Here is a 23618-nt window from a genome sequence, read left to right on the forward strand (position 1 = left end):
GCCTACGTTGACATCTCTGCGGCACTTCGGGGAAGTTTTCACTGCGCGGCAATAATTATACGCTTTCAGTAGATAGGAACAAGGCGCGCTTAAAAACTGGGGCTACTAGACGCCGTGGAATGTCAACATGACGACAGCACAAACTACCGCTTTGTCAGCCGGAAGCAGGTACGTGCAGTTGCTGAAATCCAATCAGTCAAGGCTTCCGCCAGTTTCACATTTGACGGAGAATTCATTGAGTTGTGAATAGCATAGAGTTTCGTAGTAAGCATAGTAGAGAGAAAACTGTATCTGGTAAACTACGTTATCGTGGTGGTTTATGGGAAGACCCCTGCTTTTGGATTGGGCTTGGGATGCCAATGGGATTCTTTAGCGGTTTTGGGTATTTGCTTTCTTCACTATGCATCAATACGTCTACGAGCTACGAGGAAGCCGAAATCCCCGCTGTTTTGTGGAAGCCATGTTCGGTGAAACAGCAGGCAGTGCGGGATCGTACATGACATGGCCTCCCCGCAGGCTCAGGACGTATAACTGAGCGGGTAATACGACACACCGAAATGTGTAGCTGATGAAAAAAAGAAACAAAACGTACTTCGACGAAGACAAGATGCGACAGATACGGGTGCCTGTATTCGTCCTATCTTGTAATCGTCCATGACTGTTTTCCTATTTCTTAAAGTAAAAACCTCTCAGCAGTATGTTTTTTTTAACAGTAGCTGATGGTCGGTGCGGGGGTAAACCACAAAGGCGACGTTTTCATAGGATGGATGGATGGATTGTAGGGTTTAACGCGCCGACGCAACGCAGGCGATGAGGCACGCGGTAGTGGGGGGCTCCAGAGAAAAAATGACCACCTGGGTATCTGTAACGTGCGCCTAAATCTCACACACACGGGCGTTTTTGCTTTTCTCCTCTATCATAAAAGCGGCCACCGCGGCCAGGAATCGAAACCGCCTCCTTATGCTCAGCATTGCAAGGCATTAGCCACTCAGCCACTGCGGCGGGTGTTTTCATAGGCACGCTCAAAAAACTTTCCAAACTCTTCAAACAACTTATTCTTTTAAAAAATGGTAAAATTAGTAAGCGAAGAGCCTCTAATAAGTTTCCCGCCCAAATATTACATTGTTCGTAACTACCACCATGGCCGCAGAATAGTAGGCACAACCGTTCCGCCAAAAATACGCTTTACCTCCCTTTTCCTTAGTTTTAAAACAGCTGGCTTTAATTTCCACTTACATAATTGCACGCCATTCTTCGCGTTTTAGTCGCCCTTGGTTTTATTTGCGTTCTCTTAAACCTTTCACATCAAGCCAATGATGAATCTAAGGTGAGCGGTTGATCTACTGGCTGGCCATGACGACACTGACCGCCATGATGTGAGCTGCATAGACGCTAGTGCCATATTCCTCTCGAGTATATAATGTAAGAGACTCTAGAGTGAATAGGGCCCCGAATCAATAAAAGTAAACGAAGCAGAGTGGCCGCATGAAAGAAAAGCATTGCGCCAACAGCGAGTGATGCTCTTTTGTGGAGGGGTTTGTCTGTACAGCTTGAACAAACTGTCCTTGATCGCAGCGCAGTCGCTGCCCGCGGGTAACAACCCGCGCTTGTGCCAGCTGCGCAGTTACACGCACGCAGGGGTCACGTGCGGTCAACTCCTGTGCGGCGTGGTGAGAGACTGTATGGTTTTTATGCTCCAAAAGTTTTGGGACTGAACCAAGTATAGAAAAAAACCCGCGTCATTGCAAAAGTTCTTTTTGGAGGTGCAGTAAATGTCACTTCAAAAATCACTGGTATTTAATGCCAGGATCTACGAGAATCTATATTACCAGCAGCTTCGATGCAATCAGAAGAGTTCAAAAGCTGGCTAAAATTGTTTTTCCGCATAAAACTTTACCCATATATGAGAAAAAATACACCATTTATTTTGAATCTGCATTCATTTGACTTTTATAGTGTCGCGCCAAAGGGAGCGTTTATTTGTTGCTTGTGGTTTGGAATATGCTGACTGAGAAAGTGGGGACAATTTTGAGCCGAGCTTACCCTGGCATAAACCCTGATTGGCACGAGGAAAGGTGTATGTTTACTGTACATTTTAGAGCATTTTATAATGAATTTTGATGCTTTGGGTCTACTTTTAACCTGATTCATGCACTGTACTTTGCAACATGTAATCGGTAATATGCTACATAAATTTAATTCAGCATGATTTCTCAGTAATCAGCTTTGGTGCTTGATGCGCACTTTTTAAAGCCAACTGTCTTCGTTAGCGTGCGTTGCTTGAATTTCTCTTTGCAGCAATTCATGTGGAACAAGCAGAAACAAACTCGGAAAGGTTTATAAAGCTAAATAATATGTTTCAGTTTTTTGGTTCACTTTAGAACCTGCACTTGATGTAGACATCAGCGCTTTTTAGATAGCATTTCTTGAAGTACGCTCCACTTGTGAGATAACTGGATAAAAAAGTCCTTGTCTAGCTTCTTTTGGCACTTTGTCACGCAAGCGAGGCCCGTAAATGCATGGTCTCGAAGAGAAAGATACTCTTATACAAGATACCAGAGACGATGATACAAGAGGCGCTTATCTGAGCAGTATTAATGGACAGTTTTATTTCTGTCTGGGCAAAACTTTAGAGCGAACTGCGATTCGTAAGGGCAGAGCTCAAGATGTAAAAAACACTGAAGCATCCTGGTTGTTGGTTGATTTTGGGGGTCGGCGACGCTACGACGCGCCGATGCCACACAGGCCATGAGGCGCGCGTAGTGGAGGGCTCCCGATTAATTTTGACCACCTGGGAATGTTTAACGTTCACCGAAATCTTGAACACACCGGTGTTTACGCCTTTTGCTTCCATCAGAAAAGCGGCCACCAGGACCGGAAATCGAACCCACGTCCTTTGGTTCAGCAGCTCAACGCCATAGCACCTGAGCCGCCGCAGCTGGTTCCCGTTGCTTTTACCGTCGTATGAAACGGCAGTGCACAAATAGCAACCTTTGTGCCAAAGTTTCAGCGCGGTCAAATAACAGCGTGGAAAATGAATGTTCACGTGGATAAGCGCAAACAGCTTTTCGTCAGGCAGAACGTGGCTATACTTATCGCGTATTACCAGTCAACCCATACCCATGTGTTAGGTCAAACTTACAGTGTCATTGGGCTAAATTTATATTTATCACACGCATAGGGTTTTTTTATTAGAAAGGTGGGGGCCGCTCAGAATCTGCACTGTGGATACAAGCTTGAGAAACAGAGGTATAATATACAGGGCGATTTGGGAACGCTTTACTGCGATTGCAAAACAGCACAGATGAGTAATATTACCAAAGGCACTCTTGCAGCATGAAGCTGAATCAACGACACGCTTGAGGCACTCCGAAATATATAGTGCCGGGCGCGATATGAGAACGCAATATTTAACAGAGGCACGGATTAAGCACTTTTCACTTCGTTAAAATATTCGTGTTAGGCGTGTTATTTTTGGTGCGTTGTAAACTCCAACGCGCGGCTGAAGCAGTTGCCGCTTGACGCAAATGCGTGAGTACCTGGACACCTGGAGCGCAAGCTTCCATATTCAACGCCGGTAGGTTAAAGAACGGGGCGAGTACAACTGTGGAAGAGCCTCGAAGCCCTTAGGCCTTCCACAGTCGCGCTTCTCATTTTGCCCTGTAGCAGCCCGGAATCTCGGCTGTTGAAGGAGGAGAGAAAGCAGACGTGGAGCTGGTTTGGACTTTCACGACAAGACTGTTTATTTTAAAAAGATGCGTACGCTGAGAGCGTCCCCCGATGTGGAAAAGAAGAGGAACCCCGCGTCCTTCAAAGGAGAGAGCAAAAAGGGCTTCTAAGCGAGCAGACGGCAACGGCGCCAGGACTAATGCCAGAAGTCGGCCAGACAAAAAGTTAGTCTTCCCCGACGGTGACCGCTGAAGAGGGCGCGGTAATGACCTGCACAGTAACCGTGTGGTGCCGTCACGAATACGCTTCTTCCACAAAGGCGCACTGCCGTCAAGCCGGCGGCGGACCGGAGAGAAAGGAAAAGCCCCATCTCGTGGGAGCCGCTTGCCCTGGGTTACCGAGCGGCTTCCTCTACAGCCTCTTTCTCCAGGTGACTTATCGGTGAACCCTTAACACGCTGCTGGTGCCTGCCGTAAGAACGTGACAAGCTGGAAACGACACTGTCAAGCTAGCTGGCCGTTAAGTCCGAGATCTATAAAAGTGGGCCGCTTCCTCTTCGAAAATTTGTCAGGTGCTTGGGCATCGTACTTTAGGACGAACATCAAATGCGGCTTGTTCTGTTCAGCTATGCAAGCCCCAACACTTCCGACGAAGTAGCTCTACCTGCAGCAGGGTGTGATTGCTATGGGGGTTGCGTTGGATGAAAATAAATTACATTTTTGCTTTGCAAGAATCGGCTTCTACATCCAGTTTTCTATATCGTGCATGCGATGTGCATTTATTTCCATGCATTCGTCATGAACTTTTACTGCACCGCAAATCTTCCAATCGCACCCGTCATTTCTAAGCCGCTTGTCGGAGAGGTGCAGAGCGGTGCAGACGCAGTTGAGGCAAAAGTATTTGGCGCGTTGGGTTGCTCTCGATTTTTGTCTTGTATACAGCTCCGGCTTTCGGATGTGGCATCATCTCCTGGGAAAAGGGGATAATACATACTTGGGCGGGTAACGAGCTACGAATGGGGTCTTGCAATTAATGGCATAGTACTGGCACGTCTAGATCGCCACATTAGTCCACCGTGGCACTGCATATGACATGAGAGCTATTGTAGATCGGGCAGTTTTGCTCAAGAACGGGTGCTAAGGATCGGCTACAATTAGGAGCTGCAAAGATAATACCGCAGGTAACGCAGATGGTATACAGACTGCATTTTAAAACGGCAAGTACAGTCTTTAAGGTAACCCTAGGTTGCTAAAGACAGTTCCGCCCTTGTTTGAGGCTGGTATATGCTAGCCTTTGCGCATGCAACAGTGCGAGCGTTTGGAGTCGCATTAAGCGGAGATCATGTGGTGAGCTTTGGGCAGCACTAGTCTACGAGCATGTGTTTCTATAGTACCTGCTTAACTTACGGCAGGTCGCCATTGAAAATTAGACGCGAAATGAAACACGAACAAGAAAAGAATCGCTTACTATCAACATAAACCTTTACTAAAGCGAAGCTTCTTTATCCCACAGATGGTGACCCCACACGAAAACGCACTGCAGAACCACGGAAGCGCAAGTGATGACCATGGGTGTCCACAAAGGCACATCAGGTGCCTCAAAAGAAAAGGAAACACAACCCGTGGTGGGAACCCAACTATGGTGCCTCACGTTATGAAGCCGACGTCTATCTGATTGTATTATTTCGAAACGGTCGTAGCACTTTGGGTTTGTCCCTTGAATTTCACTCAGGTTAAGTAGGAGGATGCTTCGCGTTTCAAACATTAATCTTGAGGAAGTACTGACATGCAGTTTTCCTGCGACGTTTCATTTGAGCTCCTATCGCTGACTAGCAGCCCAGTAATCATTCAATTGCACACTAAACTGTCGATCGCAGCATAAATAATTATGTCATTTTATTTTTAAACGCACCGACGCAACGCAGACGATGATGCGCGCTGTAGTAGAGGGCTTAGGATTAATTTTTAACAACTGGGCGTCTTTAACGTGCGCCAAACTTTCGTATACGCGGGCGTTATCGCTTCTCACGCGAACTCCATCAGAAAAGCGTACGCCGCAGTCGGGAACCGAACTTAAGAGACAACACACTCGCCAAAAAAAAACGATATAGAATAGAAAATGACACAGCCTTTCAAAAGTCGACCACTGACTGATGCGTAGTTTGAACAAACGAATATTGAGGCAGCCGGCATAAGAGTACGGCGTTTATGGGGTCACTGTTCTTGTCGCATCCCGGCTGGTGTGGACGTGCACCCGAGCGCACAGTCGTGCCACGGTCTCCTCCATCTCCATGCGCCCAAGCAGCACGGCGTCAATCTTAAAACCGCGACGTCATACACACGACGCAAGAGCGCGCGCCAACCGTAGCGAGCGCGCTGGTCACGTTGCGCTAGTCCCGACGTCGGTAGTTTGGGGCCAGGATCTATGCCAGGACTGGATGGCATAATCATAAAGCCGGTGCGGAAACGGTCTTGGTTCCGAACTTGCTCGTGTGCCCAAAGATAAAATGGGTTTGCAATATATCATTCCTATAGTTGGTATTCACTGAAAAGTAAAGCTGGCGATTTCTTCGCTTGGCAACATTGAAAACCGCCATGTCTGTGGCCACGGTGCCTGAGCAAAAGCTCTGCGCCCGCATCTCGCAGAAAAAAAAACACCAGCCTGCATCGCCTGCCGCCTTTCAACCCGATCGTCGGCGGTGGCGTTGAAAGATATATGTTTTGTCTCTTCGCCGACAGTTCACAGTTGTAAACAATTGATCTTCTCCCTCTTGCTACGGTACTTTGAATGTTCTGCAAGGCAGCGTTTTAGGACCCTTGCTATGTTTAACATGCATAAACGATCTGCCTCGTAACTGTTTCATGTTTGTGCAAGACCTGGCTAATGCATATTAAGAAATCTAAATGAAAATTTATCTCTTTCAGCCGCAAGCATACCAATTCTAAATTCAAATACTCTTTAAACACCTCACCCGTCTCTTAAACAAGTTCATATAAATACCTCGGTGTTCACTTGCTTCCAAACCTTTAATGGGCTTCCCATATCACCACAATTTGCTCAAAAGCCTCGCGATCATTGGGGTATTTACGAAAAAACTTAGAAAATGCCCCTAATACCTTATGAGAGCTGGCCTACGTTACGTTAGTCCGTGCTCAACTGAAATTTGCTAGCCCTGTATGGCCTTCTCACCAAAAATATCTTAAAATGCTTGAAGCGGTGCAAAATATAGCATCCAGCTTTGTTTCTTGCGATTATAAGAATTCTCATAGCGTCAACCACATTAAACATGATAATGACATCACCTTGATACACGACGTTCCATTGCGCTTCTGTGATTGTTTCACATGTACCTTTATAGTAATATGCTGCCACCCCTTCCTCTTGAATGAAAATTGCGCCTGTAAAAATGTTTGCATAATAATCTCAGTTACTCTCGCATTTTAGGTCACACACTAACTTTAAATAGTTAGGCGCTCCCACGAGCCACCTATCTGTGGAACAATGTGCCCGATAACATCGTTTCCATATCAAAGTATGCCCCCCTTCCACCCCCGTCTAACCAGTCATTTCTTAGGTTTGCTTTCTTAAATTGTTCACTGGCTTTTTGTTGTCTGTCGTAGTTTTATGAACTATTTTGTGAAGTTGCATTTCGTATGCACTGTGCCTTATAACCCATAGTTACTTCCTGGCCGAAAATTGTGTTCTTGTATTTTCGGGCATACTGTTCTAAATGCATTGTTAGCCTCACCCGATATATAATATGTTTAGCTGCTCTTCTAGTGCTTTTACTGTTTTTTTGCCTCCCGTTTCGCTATGCCCCTACGGGGGCCTGTAAAGTTTTCGTAAATAAAAGTAAATAAATAAATAAATAAATAAATAAATAAATAAATAAATAAAAATAAATAACGTGCCTATTCTTCAAACCTAAGAAGAATACCAGAATGGACGTAACCATTTCCGAAAATGCTATTCAGCTCTCAGCAGCCCGCCTTGACTGCGTATTTTCAAATAACGTGGTAGAACGAATTGGTGATAATATATATATATATATAAATTGTAGATACTTGATCTCTACTGGCATTCTGATCTGCACTATTACGCTAGTTTTGATTCAGTTCTGCAAAACATTTTGTGTGGCAGCTGACCAGTTGTTTATAACTTTTGCTTGTGCTTGAATTGAAATAAGAATTGTATTCAGATAGATTTAAATAGAAAGTTCTGCACCTAAAGAAATTGTCGGTATTGGATTCCGCTAGCTCGCTACTAATTTACCTATTGAGTTTGAGTTCATTTAAACTTTAAATGAGTACGACAGTGCGCTTTGTCATGCGCTGTGCATAGTATGATGTAAACATAAAAAAAGCAGCCATGCTCTTTCTTGAACCCCCTTATTCCCAATACGTCCGAGGCAAACCTTATTTCGTGCACAAAGCCTAAACGGATCGCGCAATATATATAAAGTGGTCAAATAAAGCTCACAGGAAATGTTTAATGTCGAAAGTATTATATTCGCAACTCGGTAACGAGCGCACAAATTGTTTGTTGGTTTTTGTTTAAAACATTTACGTCCACTGGTTCTCAGCTTACTCCATCCGGCGGAAAGAGTTTGGGGGGAGAGGAAGTTGAGATGAGAAGGCGGGAAAGGGAGTCACAAAAAAATCTTAATGGACGAAGAAGAAGCATACAGCTACATAATGTACTGCTATTACATGGAGCACACAGCTGCGGAGCGACGGTTAAAAAACAGTAATACAAAGTGAACTGTGCTTTTTCTGACTGCCGTTGTCTAAAACGGTAAAAGAGAATGACGCACATTTGGACCAAAGAACTCACCCCTGCGTTTACTCTTCCCGTTTTTATTCTACAAACTGCATCCTGGGATATGAGGTTTTGAGGCGGATACATTTTGTCGCAGGTGGGCTTCGGCGGATGGTATAAAACGAGCCATGCATGCCCAGATCCGCACTCGTCCACTGAGCAGCCGCTGCCGTTAGAAACGACGAAGGTGGCGTATCTTGCCGTTGCTGGGGGTGGCTTTACGTTCCACTGGTAAGGAAAAAAATATCTATTACATTCGCGTTTTTAATGCTGAAGCTGCATACTAGAATTTGTCATCCTTGATGCTGGTACCAGATTTCTGGACTACAAAACCGGGAATTGTAGTTTAGAGATGCGAAAAAGGCATTTACTATTGATGATAATGTTGTTTAAAACTACTATTTGGGTTTTTTAGGACAACTGTTTAAATAACATTGATTTGTGTGGTGGTTCGAGGAGGCTGAGATGGTTTACTTGAAGGGTCGAGGCGTACAGTTGCTCTGAGCCTTTAAAGCACCGATAGTGTAAAGTTCGGAATTGTACTGGCCGCAGGTGGTCTTCCATTGTTCGACCAATTCTTCTACTCGAGACAATCACAACATTTCAAAGTCGACGGAAGGCCTCCTAGAAAACTTTAATGTACCAACACTATGATTTAAACATTAAAATACCTCACGCCCTAAATACCGCAGCGCCGCTACGGTCATGGCAATTACAAAAGTCTGCGGTAGTCCTCTACCTTCATTTTTTCCCGACAATGGCAGAAGCTGGTACTCGTGGGAACTGGAATGTGCATATATTTTTTGTTGGTCTTTTTGAACTGATGCAATATAGTATAGCACGAGCATTACACTAAAAAACCTGTAAAAGGCTAATAAAGAATCACGTAACGTAGGATACTAATACCCTTTCTTTTCCCAGCGTTACAGTAGGCTGTCATTAGGCTAAGGCTATCTTCAAGTAACACATGGTTATGAAATTTGCATGCTCTTCACAAAAATTGACACCATTTGCTTTTATAAGACCGCCAAGAAAAGTTGACTGAAATCAATGCTGTGAAAGTGATTGGAAAGCAAAGCTTTAAACGACACCCACAACAATTGCCCATGCGAGGTCACTTGAATTCACACACGTGGCTGTACAATGAGTGAAACCAGAGATCCTGCCAGCCGTTACCTGGAATTCACGGGGGCGGTGTCCCGAACGCAGCTGCGTCGGCCACGGCCACGCTAGAACTGCAGACGCCGCCGGTGTAGCCAGGCCCAGCGTCGGTAGAAAGAAAATAGCGAGGAGTATCTTTCGAATGGTGGGACAACTCAAACTAGCCATCGTGATGTGCTGGCTCACGGCTACACCACCACGCTACACAAGTGCAGACACCGAAACCATTCGGCCTGTGAGGTTAGTGATTCGCTTTTGTGCCTATTAAAATTAGTCTAGTAAACTTGACAATTGCGAGAAATCTGAGGGAACTTTTATAATCGCTATTTATAAGAAACAGTTGCTCGTTTTGTCTTTTGTACTGCCTCTTATAATATAACCGAATCGGCATTCACCAACTTTGACAACCGAGTCCCATTCGTTGCAAGCCGTGCGCAAAAGCTAGCTTTTCTCTATCGGCCAGATGTCTGCATGTGGTCTCTAGATTTTGTTTCCACCATGCAAACCAATCCCTAAAGTATCTTTGCCATATGACCAGTTAATTCGGCGGTGTCCGGGTTACCCAAGAGGTGCTGTCGAACAAGTTAATCAAGCCGTGTGAAGGAATCGCGCAAATGCACTCGATGCCGCGCCAAAACAGGCCCCAAAAAACCGTCGCTAAAGCAGACGACAAAGCTCTACCGCCGACACGCCCGCCGGTGAGCAGACACCTCCGTGCGAGCAACAGTGGATAAATTCGCGGCGCCATCTTTAGTGTGTGAAACCGTGAGAAAAACCCCCCGCCTCCGTTCCCCCCCTCTCCCCCGCCGCCTCTGCTGCGTGTTCAGTTTGCCCCGCACGCCACGAAAGCACCGTTGGCTGGTAAAGCTAAAAAGGTTTGCTTTGAAGAGCAAATTATTGTCCGTATCGATTTCGTATAAATGGGCATACCGAAAACATACGGAAACCTATTTCGCGCTTTATTCAAAAAAGAAACACAAACTCTGCAAAGATCCCCAATGCAAGAAATGTTCTGATTCCTGTTTTTGGAAATATCTGCTTTAGCTTACCTTTGGCGTGTCTTTCTCCGAATAAACTCCATATTCTCCATACTAGGTATGTATGTGGAACGTTTCAGTACGGATGTCATATTTAATGTAATCATATTACCAGGGTGTCAAATTTCTACAAGGGCGTTTATGTTCAATGTAGCCGCAGTTTCTATTTTTCCCATGGTCACACTACAAAAAAAGAAAAACAGAATTCATCATCGTACTGGGGTGCGCTTGCTTGCTCTGATGGCGATAGCCTGGCGGTACTTATAAACAACTTCTTGCTAATACATTGTATTGGTGTCACTTTCTTCGCTTTTGTTTCTCCGTATTTTGGCACAAAAAACTTGGACCGCTTTGCTTTTTGCTACGTCGTGTATGCGTATCTTTATCCGCATTCACTTCGTCTTCCTGCGCGAATAACATCAGCTAGCAGAATGGGGGACGCCACGTCCTCCGTAGAGTCATGGTTCTGCGCGGGTGCCGCGAACGTGTTTTACTCACTTACCATCACGAGCAGCTGTAATGCGGAACACACTACCGTTCAACTTTTACTTTTCCAATTAACAGTTATCTGAATTATCCTTTTGTTCCACCGCTGACACCTTCAGACACCATTTTTTCCCACTGTCCACAACGTGCAGCGATAGCACATATGCATAATTCTTTGCGGGAACAATTCGACTGGTTCCTATTTTCAACGCAGGTGTGTGTTTTGTCTAATATTAGGCATTTACGCTTGGCGAACTTTTAGTGTTCTCTTGTCTTCCTGACTATGTAATGCCGTTGTACTATCGATATGTTTGAGCGTATTCTCCGGTGCTATAAACGAAAATAAGAGATGCTGAGAAAGCACATTTGGTAGTGACGGTAAAGACATCGGTTGAAATGGCACCGGTCAAGCTAGTGCTTTTTTTTATCTCTAGAGCGGCGGCCATTTTTTTGACCGGAAAGCATAAGTGATTTTTGTGAGAATGGGGCACCTTCGGTTTCCGCCTTAAAATTCGGTTGATATTGATGAAGAACAAGGGTTTAATTATTATTAAAATGACCGAGAACTCACTTTTATAATTTTCTAGCAGCTACAAATACCTTATTGGACAACTTGTTATGCTGCAATAGAGCTCTTTCATACGTTTCTCATAACAACTGGAGAAAACACATACACGCAATGAAGAGTGATCCCTGAGGAACACTTTGGAAATAAAGCCTATTTTAAGCGTAAGAATCGATATTTATGTAATGTAGTCTTTGAAACGATACTCATTTAGGAATGATGCGTTAAAGTGACCCTGGCAGCGTCAGTATTCCTAATAAGAAGTGCCTGCCGAGGTTCCCGTGCTAGCGTTACGAGCCTGCTTAGCGTTTGGGCCGAAAGCGGGACTTTCCTTCTGGTTTTGCTATCTTGGATGCGACGCGGTTTAGTCACTCAGTTTGGGTGGCAAGGTCTTTAGGGATTCCGACTCTTTTCTGCGCTGGCTGCTTCTGTACTGCTCTCAAATAGTCGAGCTTTTTCTCTTCTTCTCTTTTTGTTCCTTCAAAAAGCACAACATCAAAAAGCACGACACAGGCAGCACTCACCTATCAAAAATGGCAACGACCAACTAGTCAGGCTAAAGTGCATGTTATAGGCCCTCACAAAACCGGCGAATGAATGTTATCAGCGTCGCCTTTTATAAGGTGGCGCGCTGGCTGACCAGCCACAATCATCTACGGGCGGCGAATTTAAGTCGCAGACAGTTCCATGTTGCCAGCTCGGCAGTCAAACGAGCCAAAGCTTTGGAAAATTGAAACTAGTGGTCGGGCGTGGTTGCTCGTGAGGGTTTGTGGTGTAAGGATAGCACGGATCGTACGCGAGCGTCCCTAAGTGCACGAGGCGACAATGGGGATTGCATTGCTCTCGATCCAATGAAAGTTTTCATGGGACTGTCCGAATACTTCTTAACAGCCAGAAAATTGCAGCACTGAGTAAAGTGGTAGCGGGGCTCTACTGGAAGCCGACTCAAAGGTGAAGAATACAGATTATGATCTTTCCGCTCTTCTTGTACCCTCCACCCCGTCCTGGGCAGAATAAAGTTTTTCTGCAACTAACACTACTACGGTATGCCTTCTCCAGAAAGCATTGTTCGCAAGGCTGTAGGAAGCAACGTGCCCCCACATATACATTCAGTTCGAACGCAAATTGTTTGAACCAATTACATCCCGGCAGACAACCAAAAAATAAAGGGAAGGCAAAGCAGTGGTGGAAATATTTAAAAGTTGAATGGTGGCAATTGCGGTGGCAGTGAGGGCACAACAGGTCAAATCACAGGTCAAAAGTCGGAAATTACATTCATATCTTCCTGCAATGGGAGATTAAGTACTTTCAACTGAACCAAATCCGAGCTCACATAACCGAGATGAGGGAAGAAACCGTATGTGCGATACAAATGGTCTCGCATTTTTAAACCTGTATCGTAAATCCTCATCAAAGAAGCCTCCTCCGTGAAGCCTCTTTTGCAAAACATCCCTTATCCACCCATTTATACCCCGCCTGCAAATAGGTCGATGCGCAGCAGAGGGAGCACCCCAGGCGCGCGTAATACAGCGCAAAAGTAGCCATACACCGACCCTGTGCCTCCAACATCATCAACCCCTACTTGCAGCACAACGTATGACGTTGCTGCGCATGCAGCAAAACTTGAATTAGGTATTTCCAAATGTTAAGGATAATAACACGTTAGCCCCAGCGTCACGCTTCAAGGTTTAACGACCTCATCTCGTTTTTATAAAAAAGCTAGTGATTTTCTCATATTACGCCTCTCAATGAGTACCAATTGGTGGTTCAAGACCTTGAAGGCAAGCGTTAAGCCTAAGCGGGCGTACAACAGACTGTTGCTCTTCATCTTCAATATAAATTCAGAGCAACAAAGTAGCGCAGACTTACTGCGATGTATTCGAAGACGCTTTTAACCTTGTGCAATCTGAGCATACACTTAGCCATCCGCAAAATAAACAAATCATTTAGTCGCAATCATTCCTCCATTCTGCTTAAAATTTTTTGCAGTCGAGGAGCTTCCGGTGCAATTGAGAAGCCTAAGTAAACATGGTGATAGGCTCCTCATTGCCCCAAAACTAACCAACAAAATTTCAAATCGCCATTATGTGCTCAAAAACCATGTAGAAGTGATTTAACATGCCAATTTGAATAAATAAATCCCGGAAATAAAAAAAATAAACGGCAGGACAAGGCAAGCCCAGTCATTAGGAGTCAAAGGGACACTGAAGGCAACCGTCACGTTGGTTTCAAATGAAGGTCTTAGCATCCCATAGCCGATTTAGCGTTGATTCGATGCAGAAATGTGTCCTAATTGCTGATCAATGCAAATAAACGCTTATCAAACGTGACACCGACAGCGACTATAGTTGCTGTTTGCGTCACAATAACCGGAAGCAAGCGACGCAACGGTGATGTATAGCGGTATAGAGGCAACCGGATACACCACTAGCACGTAGGGAGCTGTTTGGTCAGTTTCGGTCAAATGATTCGTGCTTTCCGAACCCTCACGGCCTCTGCAAGTCCGAAGGGCTAAACAAAAATTATCCGTAATAAGGCACAGGATCAGTGTTGACGCTTTGTTGAAGAAAAACATCTTTTTGCGAAACCGCGAATGTCGGCATCGAACCTACCGCTTCTGCATAGCCCACGCTTCCTCGAAAAGCTGCTCCGCCGCCACGGGTATGGACGAGTAGCGCCATCCTGCGGCCGCTGGAATAACGTTGTGCACGCCAGAAGATTTAAGCTTTTCCAGCGCAAGTTGCGCGGTCGAGCCAGTGGAGGCTACATGTGTCGTGCCATTATCACGATTTTATACGTTAGTGGAAAAAGCTACGCGTGATAGTGCTGTATTTGGTGTTCTTGGTGAACTAATCTATCGATCAGGACCAACGTTTAGTTTCACTTCAGTGTAATTTTAAGAGCCACAAAGTCACTCATAAGGCCTCAGAGAGGGGAAGTGCTACTTCAAGAGGAAGTGCCCACGCTGTACAGATTTTGGAATGGAATGCCGTGCACGCAACTAGAAGGGTCAGAGAACGACAAACTGAGCGAGTTGGTACTGCTTCATTGTAAAAGTTGCACAGAAACACACTCACCCAACAAAAGAAGAAACATGTCACAGGCGCAGACTATCAACTACGTTTTATTGAAAGTGAGCGGAATATATATAAGGAGCGTGGAAAACAGCAAAATAAGATTAACCAGTAACCTCAGTGACCTCCACGTGATGAAACCCCAATAATAAACATTCTTCTATATCTCCACTGATCACATCGCAGCGTGCCCGACGACGAAGCGCCAAGACATCTTTTTTCGCTTTCAGTGAGCGCCACCGACAACAAAAAATTCCTGCTCGCTCTCAGAATGTCCGGCGCATATCTTCCGCATATACATATGTTTCAAAGGCGCCCAATTTCGCATGCTCAGTGGGGAAGTTTCTGACAGCCCTATATTAGGAGTAGTCTACGCTGATTTCGCTGTATATTCAGTAGTAGAGACAGCAAAATATTCTATTAAAACTTTTCACTCCCTGAACTGGATACAGTGGTGTATGCTCCGAACGTACGCACCAAGTGTTGTATTTACACGCACGTTGACAAGAACAATGCCCAACTGTGGCCGATGACCTGCAGGAATTGTTAACTGTGCGGCATACACATAGGTGAGAAAATTTCTTAACCAGAAGATTCTTCGCAAAGTTGATGCCAGCAGTACGGGCCAGCAGTTGATGCCAGCAGTACAGTGAAAAGCTGTACCGCTTGTCACTTCCCCGGCTGCTCTCTCGGGCACCGTACCGAGGGTTCTGAGTGTTTTGTTATAACTTTCCCGGGCGAAATCGTGCGTAATCGCAAGTCGCTTTCGGGCCCCGCGGGTGTGATGCGACGACCCCAGCTTTATCTGGTTTAAGTCGAAGTCATACAAAACCGCTCTGCTCGTTTCATCTTAGCTTACTATAATCATACAACTAGCGTAACTGTCAAGAAAGCGACGTTACATCTTCCATTGCTTGCGGTTCCGTCCGAAGCATTTCCGAATTCTTCTTATCCACACGATATTCTATCACAATCCTCCGTTGCGTTCGCTGTGGATTGAACGTGTGGAATTACTATCATCTCGTCGCGATCATTCCCAAAACTTCAACGTGCCTCGCTGTAACAGATCAGCGTACCGATAGTCCTTCTTTTCCCAAAACAGGAATCAGTGGAATTCACTTCTAGCCCCCTTAACAAGAAAACCTGACCGTATACTATCTAAAAATGCATTGTAAAACCTGGTTTAGTGGTTTCGTGTATCATGCACTTATTTTCTTCTTCTTTTTTCTTGGTGACGATTTTTTAACTTTGTATCTGCTTCCTTGTGCACCTTTTGTCTAAATGTATTACATCTTCACTCTCCCCTCTGGAATGCACTTCAATGTACCATGGGGGTATTATCAATAAGTTATTAAAGAAATAAATAAAAGCTAGACCCCAGTGGGGCATAGGGCAAGTACTCTAGAAACCCCGCAAAGAACAAAACTCACTTCGCTTTAAAAAGAAGACTTCAAGGAATCAGAAGTAGCTTTGTTTTCTAGAGAATGCGTGCTCTCTGAAATGAAATGCGCACAGCCTAGGAACGAGATTATAATAGTAGGAGAAAGATTTTATGCCTAGTTCTACGCGCAGGCAGTGTCCACCCAGAAGGTGATGCTGTAACCAATTACCCCTTTGACGAAGTCCCAATATTCCCCAAATACAACGTTAACAAGGCGTTTGAAGGTATAATATTAAACAGGAACGCCGAAAAGCACACTATAGACCTCGATTTCTTAAAGAATGACGGCGAGGTCAGAATTATAAAGTTACGAAAACAGCCACAGAAATCCTGAGAACTCTAAAAGGGCTCGCAGTCCTGGAACAAAACCTTAGGTCATTTATTTCCGGAATAAAAGACATCGCAAACCTTATGTACACGCCCGCCAGTCTATTCTACTATGTAAGCACGTTTTTACCAAGGTATTTTTTACCGCCGTTAGCAAAATCCTAGAACTTGAACAACCGTAGGTATAGGCAAGATTTGGGAGAGAGTTTTCAACAACATTTTCAAAATCATGACGTCACTCAAGCAACAGAAAACTCTGCGGAACGTTACTCAAACATTTTACGCTCAAGTGCGGGAATACGAGAAGCGTTTGAGTCTGTTGACACCTCTGCAGTATTAGCAGCATTGAAGAAGAAGAAAATGGGTGAGGCTTGCATAATTCTCTTGAATGACAAATACACGAAATACAGGGCGAATCCTTCACAAGAATAAAATATCTCGTTCAAGGAGGCACAAAAGAAACAAAATGCTTCCGCTTCAAAAATGTTTGCGGCCTTTCTCTATGGAGATGGGTGTATGTACCCGCTTCGACAGTGAATGTCAGCGACAGGAGTGAACACAGAATCATTGAATCGCTTGAAAGTTGCAGACATGTTTTTCGATGTATACAGAAAATATGTTCATTGAATGGTACAGCAGCTAAATGCAGGAGATTACCAATGTAATTTAAAGAACGCCCGGATAATATTTAGAGGTACATTCCACAGACCCACACAAATCCTCCAACTTAGGATAGGTAATAAAATCTCGGAGAAATGAATGAATGAATATATCTTGGAGACGTCGATTCGGAGGTGATCCCAACCAAGAAACTGTAAACTGGAGCAGAAATATTATCAGCTCTGGGGCATTCGGCATGCCTGTTCAAATGAAAAAGAGTAACTCCCTTTTATGCCTGAAAAGAAAGTCGTATGCATACTTCCAATGAGGACCTAAAGGCCGATACTTGGCTGCTTTGTAAGCGGCTCTAAAAACAACCTAGGGCGGCCCTAAAGGGAAGTACTACACAAACGAGAGGAATGGTGATTTGGGATGTCCTGTGTGTACGGTGCAGATGCCCCGTGACATTAGTTTAGTACAGGCAAGCTGCAGTTCTCATGCAGCGAATCCATCCAGCGGTAGTACCACATTTGCATTACAAGTTTGAGCATGCTAGCTTTTGACTAAGCTCCTGGCAGCCGGTAGGAACAATTTTTTTAGGAAGCGGTGCTCTTTGCAACTTTTTGCTCAGAAAAAAAATATCAGAGCCTATATTACAATTCGGAGATACAATATTTCCTCCAAAATAGTATGCTTGAAAAGTGGTTATAAAAAAGAGCTTAGTTTTATATATAGTCAAATTACTTCTTATGTCAGTGAATGAACGCGGCTCATTGGAGGAAGCAGCTTGATATTGGCATAAAGTATATTGCTCTCTGAACAGTGACATCTCCACAGATGGCATGTTTTTGAGTGCAGTACGTCAATTTATGCGGTCTTGATAAATTATTCGTAATAAATTCACTGTAAAAAGTCAAAACGCTTTAGTTCTCAACTTAGGGTGCACTGACTCCAGCACAGGGTTGTCTCAAAATGACTCATTTCCTTGCGACTGTAAAAACATTGCTGGGCCAAAACTGCTCTTTGTGAGCGAAAAAAGCGCGGAAATGTGGTGACAATATGTGGGATATTTGCTTTAAGATTCAGATCGTTTCATCTTCTGCAGAGTATTTCTTTTGCATCTACGTTGCAATCAGTGCCTTTTCTCAGTGTTTAATCTTTAATCTGTGCCTCCTAGCAGCTGGCCCAAAAAACATTAAATGGACGGCCGACTTATTCAGCGCTCTTTTCACCACGCCTTGGTAAAATAGAAGAGCCCTAGTAAACGGAAACAACAACTTTCATTCGCCGCTTTTCTTGAGTGGGAACTGAGACTTGATATAAAGTTGCAATACCGATGTGTGCTATTACTATAAAGCGAAAGCGAAAGCAGCGGCGTTGAGATACTGGAGCGCGTGTGTGGCAGCTGTGAAGTCAGGCCACATGATCTGCTTCAGAGATGCATCACAGCTGGCTCACTCACAGCCTCGCCGCTGCGGTACCACGTCACTAGGCGAAGGTTGAACTTTTACTTTGCAGCTGCATGGTAGATCTGTTTCTCTATGGATGGCCAACCCCATGCTCTCTCTGCTTGTGCTTCAGCGCGGGTGACATGCTGAATCCAATCATCTAGTAGCTCAGCATTCATGGATTGCAGTGTGCATAGTCCTTGAAAACTGAAGTTAAACAAGGTTTCTTTCACCACAATTACCCTTTAATTCTTTCAGCTTGACTCGATTTATGACTCCATTTATAACCCTTGCGCTAAAAAGAAGCATTTCAATTATTTGGGGTGACTAAGTGGTTAAGAACACTTTTCTGGGAAGAATGTGGCGAAGAGGAGGGCTTCCAGTTGCTTCCATTCTCCTGATAAGGTTATCCCACTGGATGGAACTTAGCAGGATGATCCAATTGAGTTCTCTTTCGGAGAGGTGATGACGAACTAGGAATACCACATTAGTGACTGCAAAAGCATGACTGAAGCAGCATACACAAGCTAGATGTAATGTAAAACAGCAGCATTCTTTATGTGAGCATCAGTACCAAATGATTTGATTGCGATGGTGACTTCACCGTAAAAACACTAGTATTATTATATATAACTTGCCGCTACGTTGCGGAATGAGATCAATACTCTGCCAGAGTTAGGAATTCACGACCACTGGTGTGAAATAGGAGATAGTTTGGGCGATTGTCCTGGCTTGATTTTTCCGCATTTTGTAAATGAACATTTTGACGCTCAAGAAACTGGAGTAACTGAGTGCTCATCGCCCTATTTCACACAGTGTACTGAATGCACTTCTTGCCAGTTTTTGTGCAACGCGACTACGAAGATGACATTGCACTTCTGCTTGGGTCTAAAATCGAATTCGGAAAGCAAGGTAAAAATTGCAGACGGAGACCGAAGCACTTCGAGCTACCATGCCGATACCAAATACCTGACGAAATGGGAATGGCTAGCAGGTGCACAGCTTATTACCGTGATGCTCAGTTACAGTTCTCTGAGATTGCGACAGGAAACATTATAATGACGTGCCACTTCGACGTGCCCTACAGCCGGCTGCTTGGGACATGGCGTCATAAGTAACTCTGGACGCCATGAGATCATTCAGAGTTGACCCTCCTTCCCGAAATAGGGGTCGCGATACGTTGTTCACGTTTGTTGCTGTCTACTCGCTTCACTTTTGTTTTTCTCTGCGTGCGTGTATCTGCTTGCGACGTGGCGTCATGAGATCATTCACAGCAGGGGAGAAATCAGTATTCTGTAGATACACGCGCGCAGAGAAAAATAAAAGTGAACCGCGGAGACAGCAACAACCATGAAAAAAGTATCGGGAGTCTTATTTTGGAAACGCGGTAGCCTGGCACAACAGAAGACAGACGATCTGAAACCAGTTGAGCGGTATTTAAAACAATGAACAGTGACTCGCATGAACTTCTATGTCAGCATTTGTGTCCTTTACAAACTATTGACAAAAGCAATTTTCTGATCGTCTGCAACCTTTGGCTCCTTCCTACCATCAATCGCCATTGCGTGTTTTGTTTTGCATACCCAGGTGGCACCGTCGTTCCACGATTAGCTTGCACTGCCCAATTGGCCTCCATTTTCCCATATGCGAAAATCGTTATTTATTTTTACAACAAACAGTTAAATACTGTCGCTTCTTCCGGTGTCAAAAAAAGACCTGAAAATGCGATTTTCGTGTGAAGTGTGAGCGCGAGCGAAGCTGCGGTTTGCTTAGTAAACCGCAGTTTTTAACGTGTTTTATTTATTGATGTTTTACCCTTTAAAGTTCAATTACAAATACAGGAAGCAATGTAAAAAAACGGTGTACTTCATGCACCGCGGTGGGGTTTTTGTTGGGAAGGGTGGCTGATATAGTTGGTTATATTCATAGGCAGGTCAAATTTAGTTTGTTAGAACGAGGTTTAAAATGAATGGTTCTCTAAGGCGATTTCAAGGGAATTTATGTTGCTTTGTTGTATGGATTATTTTGTTATAAACCATTACGTTATGACGAAGTTTGAGGGTAAACGAAAAAAAGCTACAGACTACCAAAATATTCTCGCTTAAGTAGCGCAAGAAAGACGGGCGTCTTTAATGACACCCTTGTCCAAATCACCAAATAGAATTTGAACCTGCTCCTGTGGGACCCCACTTATAAATACGATCACCACTGTCTCGTTTGATCGTGTGGCCGGAGCCTCGCCTTGAAAAAGAGAGTTTTGGTGTTCGAAATCTGGAGTATCTGATGGATCCAAATTTACACCGCTTATACGAGCATGACAACGGCAATTTTAAAGGATGCCGAAAACAACTCATGGTCCTGTAAATTAAACTAACACAAAAACTAACACAGAAAGGATGCAAACGATGGAACGAGGCCAATGCACCTTCGTAAATAGCGAACGGTAAGTAAGGGGGTTTGAAGATGATAAAGATCAGGTCACAAGTTATGAGGCCGTGGTGCTGTCGTTCTTGTCAACCTAATATTGCTAATTGTCTTCGTGAAAGCAACGAAGATTACTGCTACCCGAATGTAGCATTTGGGCCTATCGAAAACATGAATTGGCAAACACTCATGAACGGGTTATTTGCTACTATTGCATTTCCAAGCAATCTAAAACTAAGGTTTTTTGCAGTCGGGATGTTATCTACATTCACTAATGTCTACGCGTTTCCGGGGCATAAGTTTACAGTGAAACTCTTCGCCTCTTTATGGTTTCAGCGGCATCAGATGATGGTGGCTTCAGCTGCAGATAGCGTCTGCCTTCTTGATGGCCGCGCGGCTAGCTTCCGTTGTCACTTTGCGTTTTATTTTGAGGCTTACAACCACCGGTGACAACATTTCCTAGCCAGTATAATCAACATTAACCCAGTGTAAACAGCATCAACACCCAACTCGCTCACAGGGGTGCTATTGTGCAAGCTCATTATCGTTGGTCATGATCCTTTTTTACATGTCGGCTTTTCTTTCAGTAAATTCGACCCACTAGCTTGGCCGCTCACCCTTTTTCGGCATCTGCATACAGTATTTGCATGAATGTTCTTTTCTGCGTTTGTGATTACTATGCCTGTGATTATCCCATCCCGAGTACCCTCGAGATGTGAGTTTTAGTCTGCTTAACACCATGGTTGTCATGCTTTTCCTGTTGCATTGTTTATTTTTTTGTTTTTTGCTTCCTTGCAATATTTTAATGTAATAGGTTAGCGTAAATATGGTTTCCTACTTCCGAAACAACCATGTTGAGATGACGTCTGTCTCAGCAATACAGCGTTATTATAGACCCGAAACCCCTTTTTAGTCAGATACCGCTACACACAAAGTACGTAAACCCTTACTTAGCAAGAGGCAAAATAGGCTGCGGTTCACGGGATGCGCGTTGGATTTACCTTCCGCACGCCGCGGTGTATAGTAGTTTTCTTTTTTTAATTTTATTATTTTTGCCACCTGAGTAATTTCATCTGGAACGATATTGTTCACAACAAACTAGTAGAACTCCTCACGGGAAGTTTAAATAAAAATATCACTTCATTTGTACTATACTAGGTGCTTCATTGAGAATGTCATTTTTACTTTCGCGCGCTCTTATTTCATATAAATAAAAAGCGCTCGTTTTCTAGCCTATATTAGTAATATAAACGTCTGCGCAGAAGTACCCGTGTGTCTTAGCCGCCAGAATGCAGTACTCTTAAGAAATTGCATTTGTAACTATAGTGCCAATGCATGTGCTTCTTGCATCAACAATAATTGATTACGGCAAATAAAACGCACTATATTTGTGATGCCTTTTGGCAACTCTATGAAAAATAAGATTTCTGCCTCTTTTTGTTGTACTAGTATTGCCGACGAAATGAGTTCCCCGCAACGCAACGACACGAGTCTCGGAGGTGATTGGGTCAGAACCGCAAAAGGCGTTGAGGCTTTCGATCGGTGGACGCAAGCGATTAAGAAGGATAAAAGCATCACGCTCGACTTCTTCATGGCAGCTTTTCAGCCCATTGTTGACGCTGACGGAAATGAACCCCCACCTCGCCAGTGTATCGACATCGGCTGTGGTCCGGGCAGGTACTGTAGGCGAAGCACACATTTTGTACGCGCTAAGCGGCTGCACAGACAGATAGCACATCAGGTTCAATGTTTTTTTAGCGGTATGCGAAATGCACCTGAGCCTTAACAAATTGTGGACCGAAATTTCCATTCTGCAATTTACAGATGGGAAGTATTGCAAAAACATCAAGTTTACTGCAATCCTGTCATTAAGCGGCAGAGCTGCGAAGCACCACCAATCTTCAGGAATCAATTACGAATCGTTCAAAATTGGTCGCGCTAAATGCAAAAAATAACTAGGTTCACATTTAAGAATTAGCGAAACTCTGAGCATCACCATGATAAACTTGGAAGACAGTTTATTCCTGTGGCCGCTATAATGTTTTGATAGGGCTTCAGAATACGGAATAGAAAAGTAGTTATCTTCAGGTCTAAAAATAAAGCACTTTACCTGCAAAGAAACATAATTTATGAGAATAAATTTATTGACATAGTACACGAACCCAAGATTCTGGGCGGTACATTTTCTGCACACCTACGTTGGGACACACACATAGTTAACTTTTGTAATAAACTGTCCTCATTCACCGGAGTATTATCGCAATGCCGGGATTTCCTTCCTGCAGAAGTCAAACTGGCAATTTACAACGCATTATTTCCATCGCATGTTAACTATTGTAGTCTTGTGTGGGCTAAGACAAATAAAACAAATGAAATAAAAATTCTGAGGTTGCAAAAGAGAATGATTCGAAATATCGCCAATATTTCGTATTTGGCATCAACAAAAAATGCTTTCCTAAAATACAACATTATCAAAGCAAACCACTTGTACAGGTTTCGTATTTTAAGTGCATTTGTTTGTGCATCAAACGCACTAAAAAGCGTTTTAATATCACTCTTATCCCTAAC

General features: G+C 44.0%; 1 protein-coding gene across 1 annotated transcript in view; it reads left to right on the top strand.

Moving 5' to 3' along the window:
• The first annotated feature begins 8628 nt into the window (after positions 1 to 8628).
• Positions 8629 to 23618, top strand: part of LOC144141983 (juvenile hormone acid O-methyltransferase-like) — a 34756-nt gene continuing 19766 nt past the window's right edge. The window contains exons 1-2 of the mRNA XM_077673414.1: positions 8629 to 8718; positions 22500 to 22727. Coding sequence (XP_077529540.1) covers positions 22513 to 22727 — 215 coding nt within the window. The 5' untranslated portion in view covers positions 8629 to 8718; positions 22500 to 22512. The remainder of the gene's footprint in view (positions 8719 to 22499; positions 22728 to 23618) is intronic.

The sequence above is a fragment of the Haemaphysalis longicornis genome, unplaced genomic scaffold (assembly GCF_048455015.1).
Source record: "Haemaphysalis longicornis isolate Haplotype H1 unplaced genomic scaffold, Haemaphysalis longicornis Haplotype H1 scaffold_6, whole genome shotgun sequence".
Taxonomy (NCBI): domain Eukaryota; kingdom Metazoa; phylum Arthropoda; class Arachnida; order Ixodida; family Ixodidae; genus Haemaphysalis; species Haemaphysalis longicornis.